Source organism: Lepisma saccharinum, chromosome 10 (assembly GCF_977018435.1).
Source record: "Lepisma saccharinum chromosome 10, izLepSacc3.1, whole genome shotgun sequence".
Taxonomy (NCBI): Eukaryota; Metazoa; Arthropoda; class Insecta; order Zygentoma; family Lepismatidae; genus Lepisma; species Lepisma saccharinum.
Window position 1 is genome coordinate 87872664 of NC_139238.1, and position 14818 is coordinate 87887481.

The 14818-nt window shown below is 37.0% G+C and overlaps 1 protein-coding gene across 1 annotated transcript in view; it reads right to left on the reverse strand.

Annotated features, from left to right (window-relative positions):
• The window catches only part of LOC145994177 (ATP-binding cassette sub-family C member 4-like), a 73497-nt gene that overhangs the window by 5829 nt on the left and 52850 nt on the right, over positions 1 to 14818 (reverse strand). The window contains exons 17-22 of the mRNA XM_083130274.1: positions 11350 to 11456; positions 9608 to 9731; positions 6692 to 6868; positions 5623 to 5750; positions 1529 to 1774; positions 350 to 522 (exon numbers count right to left, since the gene is read on the reverse strand). Coding sequence (XP_082986400.1) covers positions 350 to 522; positions 1529 to 1774; positions 5623 to 5750; positions 6692 to 6868; positions 9608 to 9731; positions 11350 to 11456 — 955 coding nt within the window. The remainder of the gene's footprint in view (positions 1 to 349; positions 523 to 1528; positions 1775 to 5622; positions 5751 to 6691; positions 6869 to 9607; positions 9732 to 11349; positions 11457 to 14818) is intronic.

Genomic DNA, 14818 nt, shown 5'->3' on the forward strand with positions numbered 1-14818 from the left:
GATGTGTTGGATTTCTATTTGAATTTGAATTTGAATTTAAAATTTTGGGTGTGTCAGCACTAAGGCTATTTTGCACCCGTCACATTATATGGGGTGCAGCCCCTTATCATTATACATAACAACTCTAACGTTGCAGAACTAAAATCATAAATATTAAAATCTTCTGACTTTCGTTAAAAGCTGAGGCTGTAAAGGAGCACTCGGCACAAATAAGGACAAAACACAGGACAACACAAACAAAATTATACTGGCCATGAGGCCAGTCGCCAGAGCCTCGTTAGTCTGCAGTCCAGGGTGTACTATGTGGAAGTGAGGTTGAGTGTTTGATTTCTATATGTAATCTACTCACATGGGATCCTGATTTTCTGAGGCAACATCTACCACCAGGATTGTGTTGTTTAGTAGGATGGCTTTTGCAAGGCAGAAGAGTTGCTTCTGATGGTGATTGAAATACTTATTCCAGTCCAATGATTCTGTCTGGAGTCCGGAAGGTAAACTTTGTACAACAGCACGCAGATCTGACTGCAAAAAAATCATAGATTTTTTATTATTGTGTAATCAAATGGTGTCATGTTTTTTTTAATGATGCATGAGTACCCAGTCTTCCTACCGCAGGCATCAGATGCACAAGGTACAAGAGAGGGAGGGATGATTCTGCTCTCAATAATCAAAAATATATTTGTTGTTCATAAAGAAAAATAATGTGTGGTACATAATCGATCTTCGGTGGAGATACATTGCACAGTGGTATGAATCTCCACCGAAGATCGATTATGTACCACACATTATTTTTCTTTATGATCAACAAATATATTTTTGATTATTGAGAAGAACAGAATCATCCCTCCCTCTCTTGTACCTTGTGCATCTGAGCGAAAAGTGGACTTAAATTGTATTTTGTGTATTGCTCATAGTTAAATTATAATAATTATAAAAAGTGTTGGAAAATATTTTGAGTCGCAAGAATATTAAAAAGGGGTACCTTCATGTGGTTCTTGTCCAAAAATTTCAGCCTCATTTCCACTCCCAAAGCTATTTGAGCTCCCCAGAGCTGCTTTTACGAAGGGACAAGACCAGAAAATTCTGACTTTACATCACCCGTTCTGGGAATAAAAACTGACTCCTGTGTTGCAGTTACTGTAGATGCCCTACCAAGTAGACCACTGTGATTCCTAATTTTCATAGGAGAACATAAAGAAACAACAGTTATTGAAGAAAGTTTGATACCTGTAGTAAGAGAATCACCCTGTATGGTCAGAAGAAAATTGCCATTCTTGTGGACTTATTGAAAGAAAACATACTTAAATTTGTACCACATTCTGAAAAAGAAGCTTTTAACATTTACTGCTGCTTGACTTTCACCATTACCTGACATATCTACTAAAAGAGCCATATTAATTACAGAAATTTTAGTGTATATTTTAATGATTCCATAACATCAATAATATTCTCCTGCCCTCACAATGTTCCGCTACCATATTGTATTGTGAAACCTGATTTTTGCCACAAAATGGAAATAATTGCATACCTTTTCAAGGGCGTCCCATAAAGCAGCATCTGAATATTCGCTGTTTGGGTCCAGATTGTCCCTCAGCATTCCAGAGAATAGGACCGGATACCTAGGGACAATGGACAGACGACTCCTCAAAGCAGACACCGGAAGATCTTTAATGTCAACTCCATCAATTTTGATGAGGCCACAAGGTTCAAACATTCTGAAAAGTGCCACCACAAGAGACGACTTTCCAGCCCCTACTCTTCCAACTATACCGACCTGAAAGTATGAGAAGGTCACAACAAATCTCAGAATTTCAAGCATGCTTTCAAGGTGTGTCTCAATGATATTTACACATATCTACATAACAGTGTTCGGAAAATTACTTTTCTAAAAATAACTAAGACTAAGTTAACACTTACTTCAATCAAAAAGTAGCTCAGTTACAGATACTTATTTCAGATTGATTGATTGATTCCAGCCACTAAATCATAAATAGCCATTGACCGATTTAGCATGAGGGACATGAGCCCCTCCAAAAGGGAATGATTTATTGTTTTATATCACAATAAATCAAAAATGCTCGAATAATCCTTTACGAGATAGTAAAAGAATTAAACAAAGTTCAGTCAAATGCATTAAGCGGGACTATATTTAATAGACATTTAAATAAGTTGACACCAGAATTCAAATCTGTATCCTGTTAGTAGGCAAAATTGTTAACTGATAAATACAAAATACAAAGCAAGAGGATTCTACATGAAATATTTCCCACATTTGTGACTGTTTGGGCAGAGGAAATGAATTTTCAATCTTATATATTTCTTTTTGGAATCATTGTTAAAACAAATAATGTAGAACTACTGCTATTTCACAAAACTTTACTAATTCTATCACCGTATAATCAAAGAGTTCATTTCCTGTTGGAGGTACATTGTACAGTGGTTCAGATTCCACTTTGAAGGTCAATTTTCAGATGCTACTATTGCATTATGTGCTGGACAACCATCATGTTTGTACCACATGTGTTGTCACACTGCAAGGTTTACGTCGTCAAACAATGTCCGTAATTCCTCATGCAAAAATGTTTGATATTTGTGCCTGTCCAATGTACCATCAATAACATAGGGACTAATCAGTTTGTCGCCTTTGATTTCACACCACATGTTAACCGACCAAGGACGTTGACGTTCAACTTCACGCAACCACTGTGGGTTTCCCACACTCCAATAATGCATATTGTGACGATTAACCTGATCGTGGTTTGTGAATGTTGACTCGTCGGAGAAAAGTACTCTACGAAATACCTGCTGGTCAACTAGTATTTGTTCGCATGGCCATTCACAAAACACCACTCGATTGTGAAAATCATCGCCATGAAGTTCTTGATGCATGGACACATGATAGGGATGAAATTTGTGAAGTTTCAATATTCTCCAAACACCATTGCAGGAAATTCCTGACTGTGATGATATTACTCACATACTCGCCTGGTGATTATGAGCCACTGCAGCTAGGACTGCAATTTGATTATTCTCTCCAGTGTCAGTTGCTCTACGAACACTTTTTTTAGGTTGTGCACTTCCTTCAGCACGAAACTCTTTAAAACTCAAACAAATGAAGAACGCGATCGTAGCCTGTCAGGAAAACGTTCCACATAAAGGATCACAGCATCGTCGATGTTCCTTCTACATTCCCCATAAACAAGGATGGATCATTTCATTTCTTTCTTCTACGGATAGAGAATCCATGATGTTGAATACCCCACTTAACTCATTCGACTCTTTGTGGTCATACTGCACCGACCATTACAATCACTGACTAACGAGAGCTCAAGCACAATGCTTCTAGGCCACAGTATCCCTCCTCCCACACTTGCCAGCCACTGCATTTGCGAGACACAAACAACACGTTGCGCTATCACGAATGGAACAAAATGTGTTGGACAAAACTTTAGTGTTTTCGGATGTAGAAATTGAATCTGCAATACAAAATAGGGGTTCCCTTTTAACATATCAAGGTTGCCCCCTGCCACTCCCCCCCAGGGTGGCAGGGTGGGTTCATTGTATTGTAGGAGGCCACTTGCCCCCACAGTACTATTACAGAAGGTTGTTCGGGATCTCTGGTGACGATTTTGAAAGCCGCTGGCGGCGCTGTTATCAACGTCAGTCTGTCCAAACGGTGCATGTTGAGTCACGTCAGTACCGAGAACGCGTGTGCAGAGTGTTGTGCCATTTACCTACAACATGCCGAAGAAAATTGAACCATACTGGGAGGGCTACATAACAGCCCTTTCCGATGCTAAATATAGCTATTCGGCAATCAAAGGAATGTGCAAGAAGCGTGGTTTTGTGATATCAAAGAACGGGATCGGTGCGGTATTGAACAAAAAAGGCAAAGGCCGACTGGGCCTAATTCCACAGGGGAAGAAACAGGCAAATCCACGAGCAGCTACGAGTCGTACACCGGACATAGTGAGAAAAGTGAAGGCCCTTGTGTCAGGTGGTAACCCTGCCCCCCAAAGGAGTATCGCACGTAAGTTGGGAATGTCTGTGTCAACAGTGAACACCATAATCAAGAAGGACCTGCAACTAGAAATGCGGCATAAGCGGCGAGTTCACAAGCTGTTGCCTCGTCACATTGTGGAACGTCGCACGAACACTAGAAAGCTCTATGAGACCTATCTTGCAGGGGAGAGATGGAAAAATGTGGTGACATTAGACGAAGCATATGTCTACCTTAGTGACTGTTACAAACCCCGCGCGATTTACTACCGCCCTCGCGACAAAAACAATTATCAAACATTGTATCGAGAATGCCAGGAAAGTTTTCCAAGTTTCATGATAATATCTGGATACTGCTATAATGGCAAGCTAGCAATTCGTCGTGTAGCTAATAATGTGAAGGTGAACTCCACGTACTATCAGGATGAGGTTTTAACACCCATTTATAACATAGATATCCTGGCACTGTATGGGGGAGCCAAAAACCAGGTCTGGGTGCACCAAGATAAAGCATCCAGCCATGCCTCCCGTTCGACTCGTCTGTTCTTACAGCGAATGGAGGTGGAAACTGGCATCCGTGCAATTCCTTACAGCGGCATCCCAGCGAAGGCGCCAGATGGGTCACCCATGGACTTCTGTGCATTTGGACTCCTAAAACGGGCCTTAGGAAAGAGACGTCCACACACTCTCAATGGCCTCTGGAAAGCCTCTCAGGAGGAGTGGGAAAAGTTGGACATGATAACTCTTCGGAAAAGTCTGTTGCAATGGAAATTACTTTGTCGGGCTATAGCACGGAATGCTGGTTTTCCAATTGAGCATGAACGTTGGTGGCGACATGGGTTTTCATGAACTTATCACCCTTCCAACATTGTCCTCAGAGATATCGAACGACCTTCTGTATACTTTCATATGGAACATTTTTTCGTTAGATGCACATTTCTCACGATATTTTGATTTGTCAAGTTACTCATGTGTCATGCCACATGCAGGGACAAATTGTCAATAATATTTCTCACACATTTTTAATAATCTTTGGGCGATTATTCCGTTCAAGATATTGCATAAATTGTGCCAAAAGAAAATGTCTTCTATTCAAAATATAAATGAAAGTAATTATTAATTTCTTTACCAGTTACTTGAAAAGAGTAACTAAATTACAGTTACTAAATCCAAAAAGTAATCAGTTATGTTTATCATATTTATGTAATGGTAAAGCCAACTCTGCTTATAATGAACCCTCACAGATTCAGATAAGTTGTTCATTATATCTTAAGTTCACTGAACGAACATCTGCTTGAGAAAAAACATGCTCAATGTTACTTGATAATGTTTGCCTCATCATCTAAAGAAAACATTTTACTCACTTTACACTTACACACCAAAGTGCATTCCCAGATTTTTCATTTTCCCATAATCTACATTCAACCTTGATGATTCCAACATAACAAAATGCTATAAAATTTTCCTCGATTTAAATTTTCCTGCATTTTTCCAGCTTGGTCCCATGAAAAACGTAAAATCAAGGTTCCACTGTATAACTTATGTTATGCCTACAAAATAGCAGATAATAACATGGTATTGATTAATATGTTCCATCTGTAAATTTTATTTCCAAATGCTTACCTTTTCTCCTGGTTTTACTTGAAAACTTAAATTCTGCAGTATCCAAGGATCATCTTTGTAATATTGCAAAGATACTTTCTCAAATTGGATTTCACCCTTCAAAGGCCATCTTGCAGCTAATGTAACATCTGAAAATAAGAAGTGAGGAAAAAGTGAACTTCTAAATTTTATTTTCCATGAAGTAGATTTTAGAACAAATATTCAATGATATAGAAATATTGAACACTCGAACAAAACTGTCCCCAAACATGATCAGGAAGTAGCTCAGTTACAGTTACTTTAACAAGTAAAGAGTTACTTTTATAATTACTTTTGTTTTATATAATACATAACTCTTACAATTTTTCATTACAAATTGCATCTGCGATATCTTTTTCTTCCACTGATGACCATCCGGTAATTGACAGTAACTTTCATTAAATTATAATTAACCTCATATATATTTTAACATAAAAAATCGTGCTAATAAAAATCTAAATACACTCATACATTTTGTAACACATCAATATGTAATATATATCTATGTGATATACATACTTATACATCTACATTCAGGACCTCCCCCATGGCGCAGTGGTAATGTCATTGCCTTGTAATCAAGGGGTCCCGGGTTTGATACCCGGTGGAGGCACATGGTGGTTCGGATCCCACTTTAAACTGTAGGTCCAGTCCCGATTAGCCTTACTGTGCATAAAGTGGACTTAAAACAGCAACTCAAACCAAATATATCTACATTCACATTACGTATGTGATATACAATTGTACACACTAAGCTTTGAAATAGTTATTAATATTATATTTACAAACTATTGCCCTTGCAAAATATAATATCAAAGTAAGATACAAATTGTGCACCACACATACATACATACACACACACACACACACACACACACACCAAAAAGAATAATGGTAGAAAGAGCCTTGTAAGAGCATGCAGAGAAGAAGCGAACATTCAAAGCAATATTTAGCAGACATCAGAATATTGTGACCATTACTTTGGCAACAGATTGACAGAAGGCTTCTTCATCTTCTTAGTGACATGCACTCTAGAAAGAGTAAACGATACCTTTTCTTGTTTCTGTAACAATATCCATCTCTTGCTGGACGTGTTGGAGCTCCAAACTGCTTATCACAGATGTGAGGTGGGTTGAAAGGTCTGCAAAATGGCCGACAGTGGAGGGGACAATATCACTTAGGAAAATGCAGCAGTATGTTGCAAGTCCTACATCTCCAGGGGCAGAATCTGTTTTGAATAAAAGGTGCAGATTATTTACTTAAATGTGACATAAAAAAAAACTTATACAATTTGTCATATTACGTTGGGAAGTGTTCTATTTTAGTATGATACTTGCAAAGTATAGACTATCTTAAAACAAAATATAAACTTTGTGCATCCACAAGATTTCCTATTCTTAACCCAGCAAGATATGCACTCTCAGCCATGATACAAGGATGCACACTGGGTAATTTTTACCCAGAAGCAAATTATAATTGTTTCAGGCGCGGTTGGCCCTATAGCGCACAGGATCAGTGAACCCCCAGTAATATACGATAATCACCTCGAGAATGAACAACGAACAATGTCTTTAAATTTTCACATTATTTCGCTAAAAATTCTACACAATAAGTCATGTATTTGTGCCCGTAACACGGCGAACTCTCTTGCTGAGAAGAAGAAACCGCGAATCGGCCGCCCTGATACAGACCCTCAGTTGAACCCCCACAGGACAGCTCGTGCCATTGTGAAAGCTTCGTGCGGAAGCAGAAGCGCGAGGAGGGTATAGGACAAAATACATGGGAGATGAGATTTGCAGAACCTATGTTCAACCCAACGGTCATGCGCAGTTCGTTCTCTCGCAGAAGGCGCGGGACAAGGCTCCTTTCTCGCTGCTTCCTCCCTTCCAGTGTTGCTGCGTGCGGTTCAAGTTTGAAGCGCACACATTACATATTCAATCTTCCCTTTTATCATTTTTGCACCGAACTTCTTGGAATAAATGCAAGATTGTGTCAGAGATGGATGAGTGGAAACAAATAGAAGCTGGAATTAGATGCGATGAATTAAAATAAAGGAGATACATTACCAAAATACCTTGTGCATGCATTCAGAGGTTTTTCCTTAAAGGTGGAAACACTTCGGGTTCGCGAAAGAGAAAGAATGGCGCGAAGACGTGACTCGCTGTCGCTCGGTGTCAAAGTCTCAAGTTTTTTAGTTTTTGAAGTGCTTGGATACTTGTTGGAAAGTATTAAGTGATGCTGCGAGTGAAACGAGGGATGGACTTTACCTAGGTTATGTCATTTGATGCAGTGTAGGCGTTGCTGTCCGCGCAGGTAAGAAATGACCGATAGAAATGCACATAATTAACGTAAACAAACTTCCTTGTCCACTGAAAAAAAGCGTGTGCTGGTCGACCAGCCCCAAATTTGAACAAACCTGTCGCGTATAAATGAAAGGGTCTCAGGTTCGATTTCTAGTATGCGCATGCCATTAGTTGCCATTTCCCTTTAACAAATGTAGGACCAGTTCTGATTAGTCAGCATGGACGTCCGGAAGGGGAAAAGGGGGCCGCCCCCCATGGAAATTGAATGTAAACCAAAAATTATATATTACACGCATATAATTTAATTTCAGTCACAGTAATTTTTGGTAATTATTATAAAAGCGTTGCAGTAACTTTAGACTGAAGGAGTGTTTTTTGCTCCTCGTGGGGAAAAAATATATTACTTGCCCCTACTTGAGGATGTCCATGATATTCCAACAAAACTCAACTTTTTTCATAAAGGCACAATTTATTGTAGTTTCAGCCCTAAATTTATTCGCACACCCCTACAACAAAACCTTATACTCCCAGATAAAAAGAATTCTTGACAAAGCTTTTAAACCCTCCCCCATCCTTTTGTTGGGCGAAGGAAGTATATTTTGCGGAAAGTGAATATATGTCACATCACTTCAGTGAACCCCCGGGTAAATAATGCACGAGCCGCGCCTGAATTGTTTTAAAGCAGGTAAACAAGAATACCTTCATTGATTAAACTAATTTTATTAATTCATGATGTATACGGAAAACACAGTTTCTATTGTGTATGTAAAAGTTCATATACACAATAATTTTATTAAGTTTCAACATTTTTATTTATTATGCAACTGATAAAAATGAGAAAATAAAGAACATTTTAAATACCAAACTGAAATGTATGACTGTCTGTATGGGTGAAATTTACCCAGGCAGTTTTTCTATGGCCCTACGAGTGGAACTAACAAAGTCTCACAGCTAATTCAAAGTTCTGACTGTCGGAAGGGGTTACTGGATAGGTACTGAGAAGGGTGTGCTCAGGCACTTGTTGGATTAAGAGCAGAGTTTAACAAGTTACTTAAAAAAGTTACATGTAAACATTACTCTGCCTCCAAACGCAACACATTACCATTACTTTGCTTAGAAAGTAATATGTTACTATGCTCTGAAAGTAACACATTGCTTTGTTGTATGACAAGAGTATATAACTGTTTACACTCAAGTATCACATCCTTGTTGTCATTGTGTAATCAAGGTGTCCTATAGGTTCAATACCTGGTTCAGATCCCACTTTAGGTCCAGTCCCAATTAGTATGTCTGTGTATAAAGTGAACTTAAAAACAAACTCAAGTATCATACCTTTTCTCTATGGCGCATGTTTTTCCAATGTAACTTTACATACACAGTTTAAAAAATCACAACAAAGAATGTTTCATGCTGGCAAATAAAGCATCGGTATAAATTATTCAATGTAATGTAAGTAAAGCAATGCAAATTAATAAAGTACAATTACAATTACCTGTGTAATTTTGGTAATGTGTTACTAATGACCAAGTTATGTGTTATTTGCATTTTGTTACTAATCAACTTTATTAAGTGAACAACAATTGCAACTTCAGTAATGGAGTGCACATACAGTGCTTTGTTTGTGTAAAGCATAATAAAACAACAGTATTTGTCATTCAACTCACCATCTCCAAGAAGTAAAAATCCAAAAATAACGCATATTGTGTACAAAACACTTAATAAGCCCAACCACAATCCCAGACCGTGTGTGGCACTAGCAAATAGGAACCAGGCTGATGTATGCAAGTTCTGAAAAATTAGTAACAGACACAGTTACACAAATTTCATGTAAATAAAAGTTGAAATAAATGTTAGAAGTACGTTATCTCAACTGCACTATTGATCAGGAACGTATCTAGAAATATGTTTCGGGTGGAGGGGGGGTCTGAACCAAGTGTCTCAGGAATAATAATAATTATTATAATAATAATGATAATAACAATAATAATAATAATGTTTAAATTAAAATAATTATATTAAATCAAATTAATACTAATTACAATACACAAATTAATATTATATTATTATTACACGAATAGGTAAAAAGACTATATAAGAATATAGATATAACAGCGCATATTCATTACGTAGCTTACCTGTAGTTAAGATCGGAATAATATACATAAAAATAAGTGCCCTGGTAATGAATTAATGTCAAATAGATGAATAAGTGAATATTTATCGAATAACAAAAATGATGTTACATGTAGTTGGAGAAAAGTAAGTTTCTGATTAATATCTTATGCACATTATTTTTAGTAGTAGTGTACAGTGGGATCCATGAGTATTACCATGCAAATTGTCCATCAACTTGTTCGTGCACTTTATTTCACCCAGTAAGAGCTTCAAGAATTTAAAGGAAACTCAAAATAAGCTGTTGACAATTTCTGCACCAGCATACATAAAAATCCATCGCTTAAAAACACACAGGATGTAAGAGAAAATTAGTGAAAATAGTCATGGACAATTTGCACCTTAATACTCATGGATCCCACTGTACATAAATCTTCTTTGTAATGCCATTCAAAGCCGTGTGATCCCAATATAATCCTTGTCTTACAATAAATTCGGAGGAAATTATATAACAATGGCTAAACGAATAAATTTTTCATTATTTAATTTTAATATTTGATAAATCTTTTGGGGGGTCCGGATCCCCTGGACCCCCCCCCCTAAATACGTCCTTGCTATTGATATGAAATAATAAGGTATACAGAGGATATGTAATAACTTACAAAAAATTATGTAGAAATTGAAGTTTGATCTCTGAATGAATCAATTTTTTTGCATACCTTTTCACCACATTCTTGTTATTAAACATTGCTTTACTGTCACTTTCAGATAATCATGTTGATGAGAATTAGCGATGATTAGATGAAATTGATGAACGGTAGCTTACAAAGAATGAAGGAAAAACTTTGCAAAATGATCTTTTCAATGAGGTGTAGAAGGTATTCTGAACTACTGTTTCCTTTAGTAGATCCTCTCCCCCCCCCACACACACACACAAAATTGAAATTAAAGCACACATATAATAATATGTTACCTTAAGAATTGTCTAAAATTAGACAAAATTAAAAACAGAAACTTCACAACACATCACATACTAAAACAATGCTTCGCATAACATTCATACGTCATCAAGTTAAAACCACAGGACAGGTAAAAAAGAGTTGCTATGCTGAGAAGGAGACAGAGATTCTCATTGTTTTAGTGTGTGATGTATTGTGCAGTGGTAATTTTTACTTTTGTCGAATTTTAGACAATTAATTATTAAGGCAAGAAATATATCTCCTGTGTGTGTGGCATGAAAGTCTTCTTAAATCAACATAATTATAAGCATGAAACGTTGACATGAGCAACAAACCTGATGGTGTTCAAACTGCTCCTGGAAGAATGCCTGGCCCTCCAATGCTCTGATGGAGATGATTCCCTGCAGGGTAGACTTCAAATGTGCACTAACAGGGCTTCGTGCTTTGAAAATAAAAAGTAATATTTTAATACTCATATTTGCTAGTGCTAGTGGAATTGTGTTGATTAATGCTGTCCTAATGTTAAAGAATCCAGAAATTGAATATGTAATTCCACGCTCTGAGGAGCAGGCACATAGCCAGGGGGATGGCTAAGGGAGCGTAAGCCCTCTCCAAAATCCTACAAATATCTAATTTAATAAATAGTGTATAGTGGTAATTAATTTGCTTCCTTAGCAGAATTAAACATCTTGCATAATAATTTGTAATATACTGAGAAATTCTTCTTCAGAGCTTCTACCCCCCCCCCCTTGTTTCGCCTTTAGATGGTGACTGCTGATGAGGGATTAGCCCCTTCCGAAATAAAATCCTGGCTATGGGTCTGCTGAGAAGTATAAATGAAATAAATGTGTTATGGCCATATTTATATGAAAGAGTAATGAAAATAATGAAGGGAGGGACACTTACACAGAAGTCCAACATCCCCCTAATGTTGCTAATACTTTCAATGAGTATTTTGTAAATGCAGTTCCAAATAGAAGGAATGGGCTTATGGCTGCTCCAGAAGAATGTTCTACACACATAACAGTAAATGACAAGTCCTTGTTCATTTTCCCCATTACTGAACAGGAATTAAAGATAATCTTCAGGCGTATAAAAAACAAACGATCTTCCGGCATTGATGAAATACCAGACTTCCTAATTAAGAAATGTTATAGTTCCCTATGTCAACCATTACTACATATAATAAACAATTCCATTGAACAGGGTATTTTCCCAGACAGGCTAAAGATAGCTGTTGTTAAACCATTACTGAAGAAAAATGACTAAAAGGATTTATCAAATTACAGGCCCATTTCGCAACTCTCAGTCTTCTCAAAAATTATTGAACATGCAATAATGATGAGAGTAGAAAATTTCTGTAGTAAACACTCAATCTTAAGCTTGTCGCAGCATGGTTTTAGGTCCGAACGAAGCACGAAAACAGCATTAGCAGACTTAGTAGAATGTGTCACACAATCGCTGAATAATTGTAATCACACGGTAGGAGTCTTTTGTGACCTATCAAAAGCTTTCGATTCTGTAAATCACGAGATATTGCTGTGGAAACTTCAAAAACTTGGTATTCGTGGACTACCACAAAAGTGGTTTCAATCTTACCTTACCAATAGAAAGCAAATTATAGAAATCGCTCACACCACAGCAAAAGGATATGTAACACATCAGCACTCCACCATGAAAAGTGTAACATGTGGGGTGCCTCAGGGAAGTATTCTTGGCCCTCTTTTGTTTCTTATGTACATAAATGATTTACCAAATGTTATACCCGAGGCAAATGCAATATTATATGCTGATGATACAAATATTATAGTAACAGACACTTCCAAAGATGCTCTACAATCTAAGGCTAATAACGTATTAAACAAATTAGATGACTGGTTTTTAAATAATAATCTACTCCTCAACAGCAAAAAAACAAATTACATTACATTTTCTACAATCCAAACCAGAAACCAAATAAGCCTCAATCTAATATCTGGGAATACACAACTAGAGCCTAAAAAAAATTCAGAATTTCTGGGTATCATTCTGGATGAACATCTTAGCTATACAGAACACACAAACATGCTACAATCAAAATTAAGTAGTGTGTGCTATGCCCTTCGAGAAATGGTAGACATCCCAAGCACCCAAACTGTAAAGTGCCTTTATATGGCAAACTTTGATGCTTTACTAAGATACGGTATTATGGTTTGGGGTAACAAGGGCCACTCCAATGTCCTTTTTATGCTTCAAAAAAGAGCTATAAGAATCATAGCTGGAGTAAAGAAAACTTATTCATGTAGAACTCTTTTCCGTAAACTTAATGTGTTAACTCTTTCCTGCATATACATTTATGAATGCTTAATTTATGTTAAGCAAAATATTTCCAACTTTGCCACAAATGAGGAAATACATGGCCTAAACACAAGAAATAAAGACAAACTTCACATAAAACACTGCCACCTTAACTTATGTAAGAAAGGTCCCTTAAACTCTTCCATAGATCTCTACAATAAACTACCACAAGATTTGAGGAAAGAACCAAAATTGATGATATTCAAGCACAAGATAAAATCAATGCTTCTGAAGCATGTTTTTTATTCTATATCTGAATACATGGAAGCGACTTTTACATAAGACAAATGTACATAATGCAGTATAATCACATATTATTCTTGTAAAATTAAATGTCAAATGAAAGTGGATAATTAGTATCACCTAGAAGTAGGCTGCAATGTTCTATATCTTCTCATGTTATATTTTTTTCTGTGATTTTGATATAATACCAGAGTAAGACCCAATTTTTTACAATTTTTGGCTATATATTTTGTATTTGTAAAATCTATTAATGTATTATTGTATTGTAATGTAAGTATTGACATGTCCTATATTACCTTGTACTGTAATTTGTACACACTGGTAGTCCTTGGATGCAAATAAACTAAACTAAACTAAACTAAACTATCCAAATTAGGTGAAGAGCTAGTAGGAAGAAAATAGGGTAATAGAGGAAATTAGATGAATAGGAATACTTAATAGAAACCCCATTTTATAATAAGTATTATGTGTAACTATTTATCTAATTTTTACTATTACCCAATTTTTTTCCTCCTATACTGAATGGAAACTCCAACTGGCGGTTGACCTTGATGGTTGTTTCTGGCGTGTCCTGTCCCCCAATCACTTTTGGGGGTGTGTGGTCTAATGGGCGTCAGCAAACTCAGTTGTGAAGTAAAACCTGAAGGGATCAGATCACTCTCCCGAAGCAACGTTGCCAAGCATACTTCTGTTTTTGCCAGTTGCCTTTATATGACTGTGTGTCCACCTTTCTCCCTTTACAGTATGTTTGGCAACATGTGGTGAACCCAACGCTCATTTGTTTCATCCCACGAACAACGCTCGGTACCTTGTGACTCGAAAATTCCCGATCTGTCAAAGAAAATTCAACTGATCGCCGATTCGCTGTTTCCCAGCTGCCAGTTGGAGTTGTGTTTAGTATAGCTCTTCACCTAATTTGAGCCCAACAGCTTCCGCTGCACTTAAAAAGAAATAACCCATGCCTAGGCTAAGACTCAAACACAGAACCTCTGTTAGTAAGTTGACCAGCATGGGTGTTTATTCTCCCTTGTGGCTGTAAATACAAGTCGATGGTGGAAATAAAAGTTTTGAGTGTGAATTAAAAGTAGTTCACTCAAAGATTTTGAAGGTGTGCATTTTTTTTTTTATCAAAAGTTAAAACTAAGGTGTCTTGTGATTTTGTTTTACAGGCAATGGGCTATTCTCCTATGTTACCTGGTTTACTGCTGATAAAACAACTTTTTC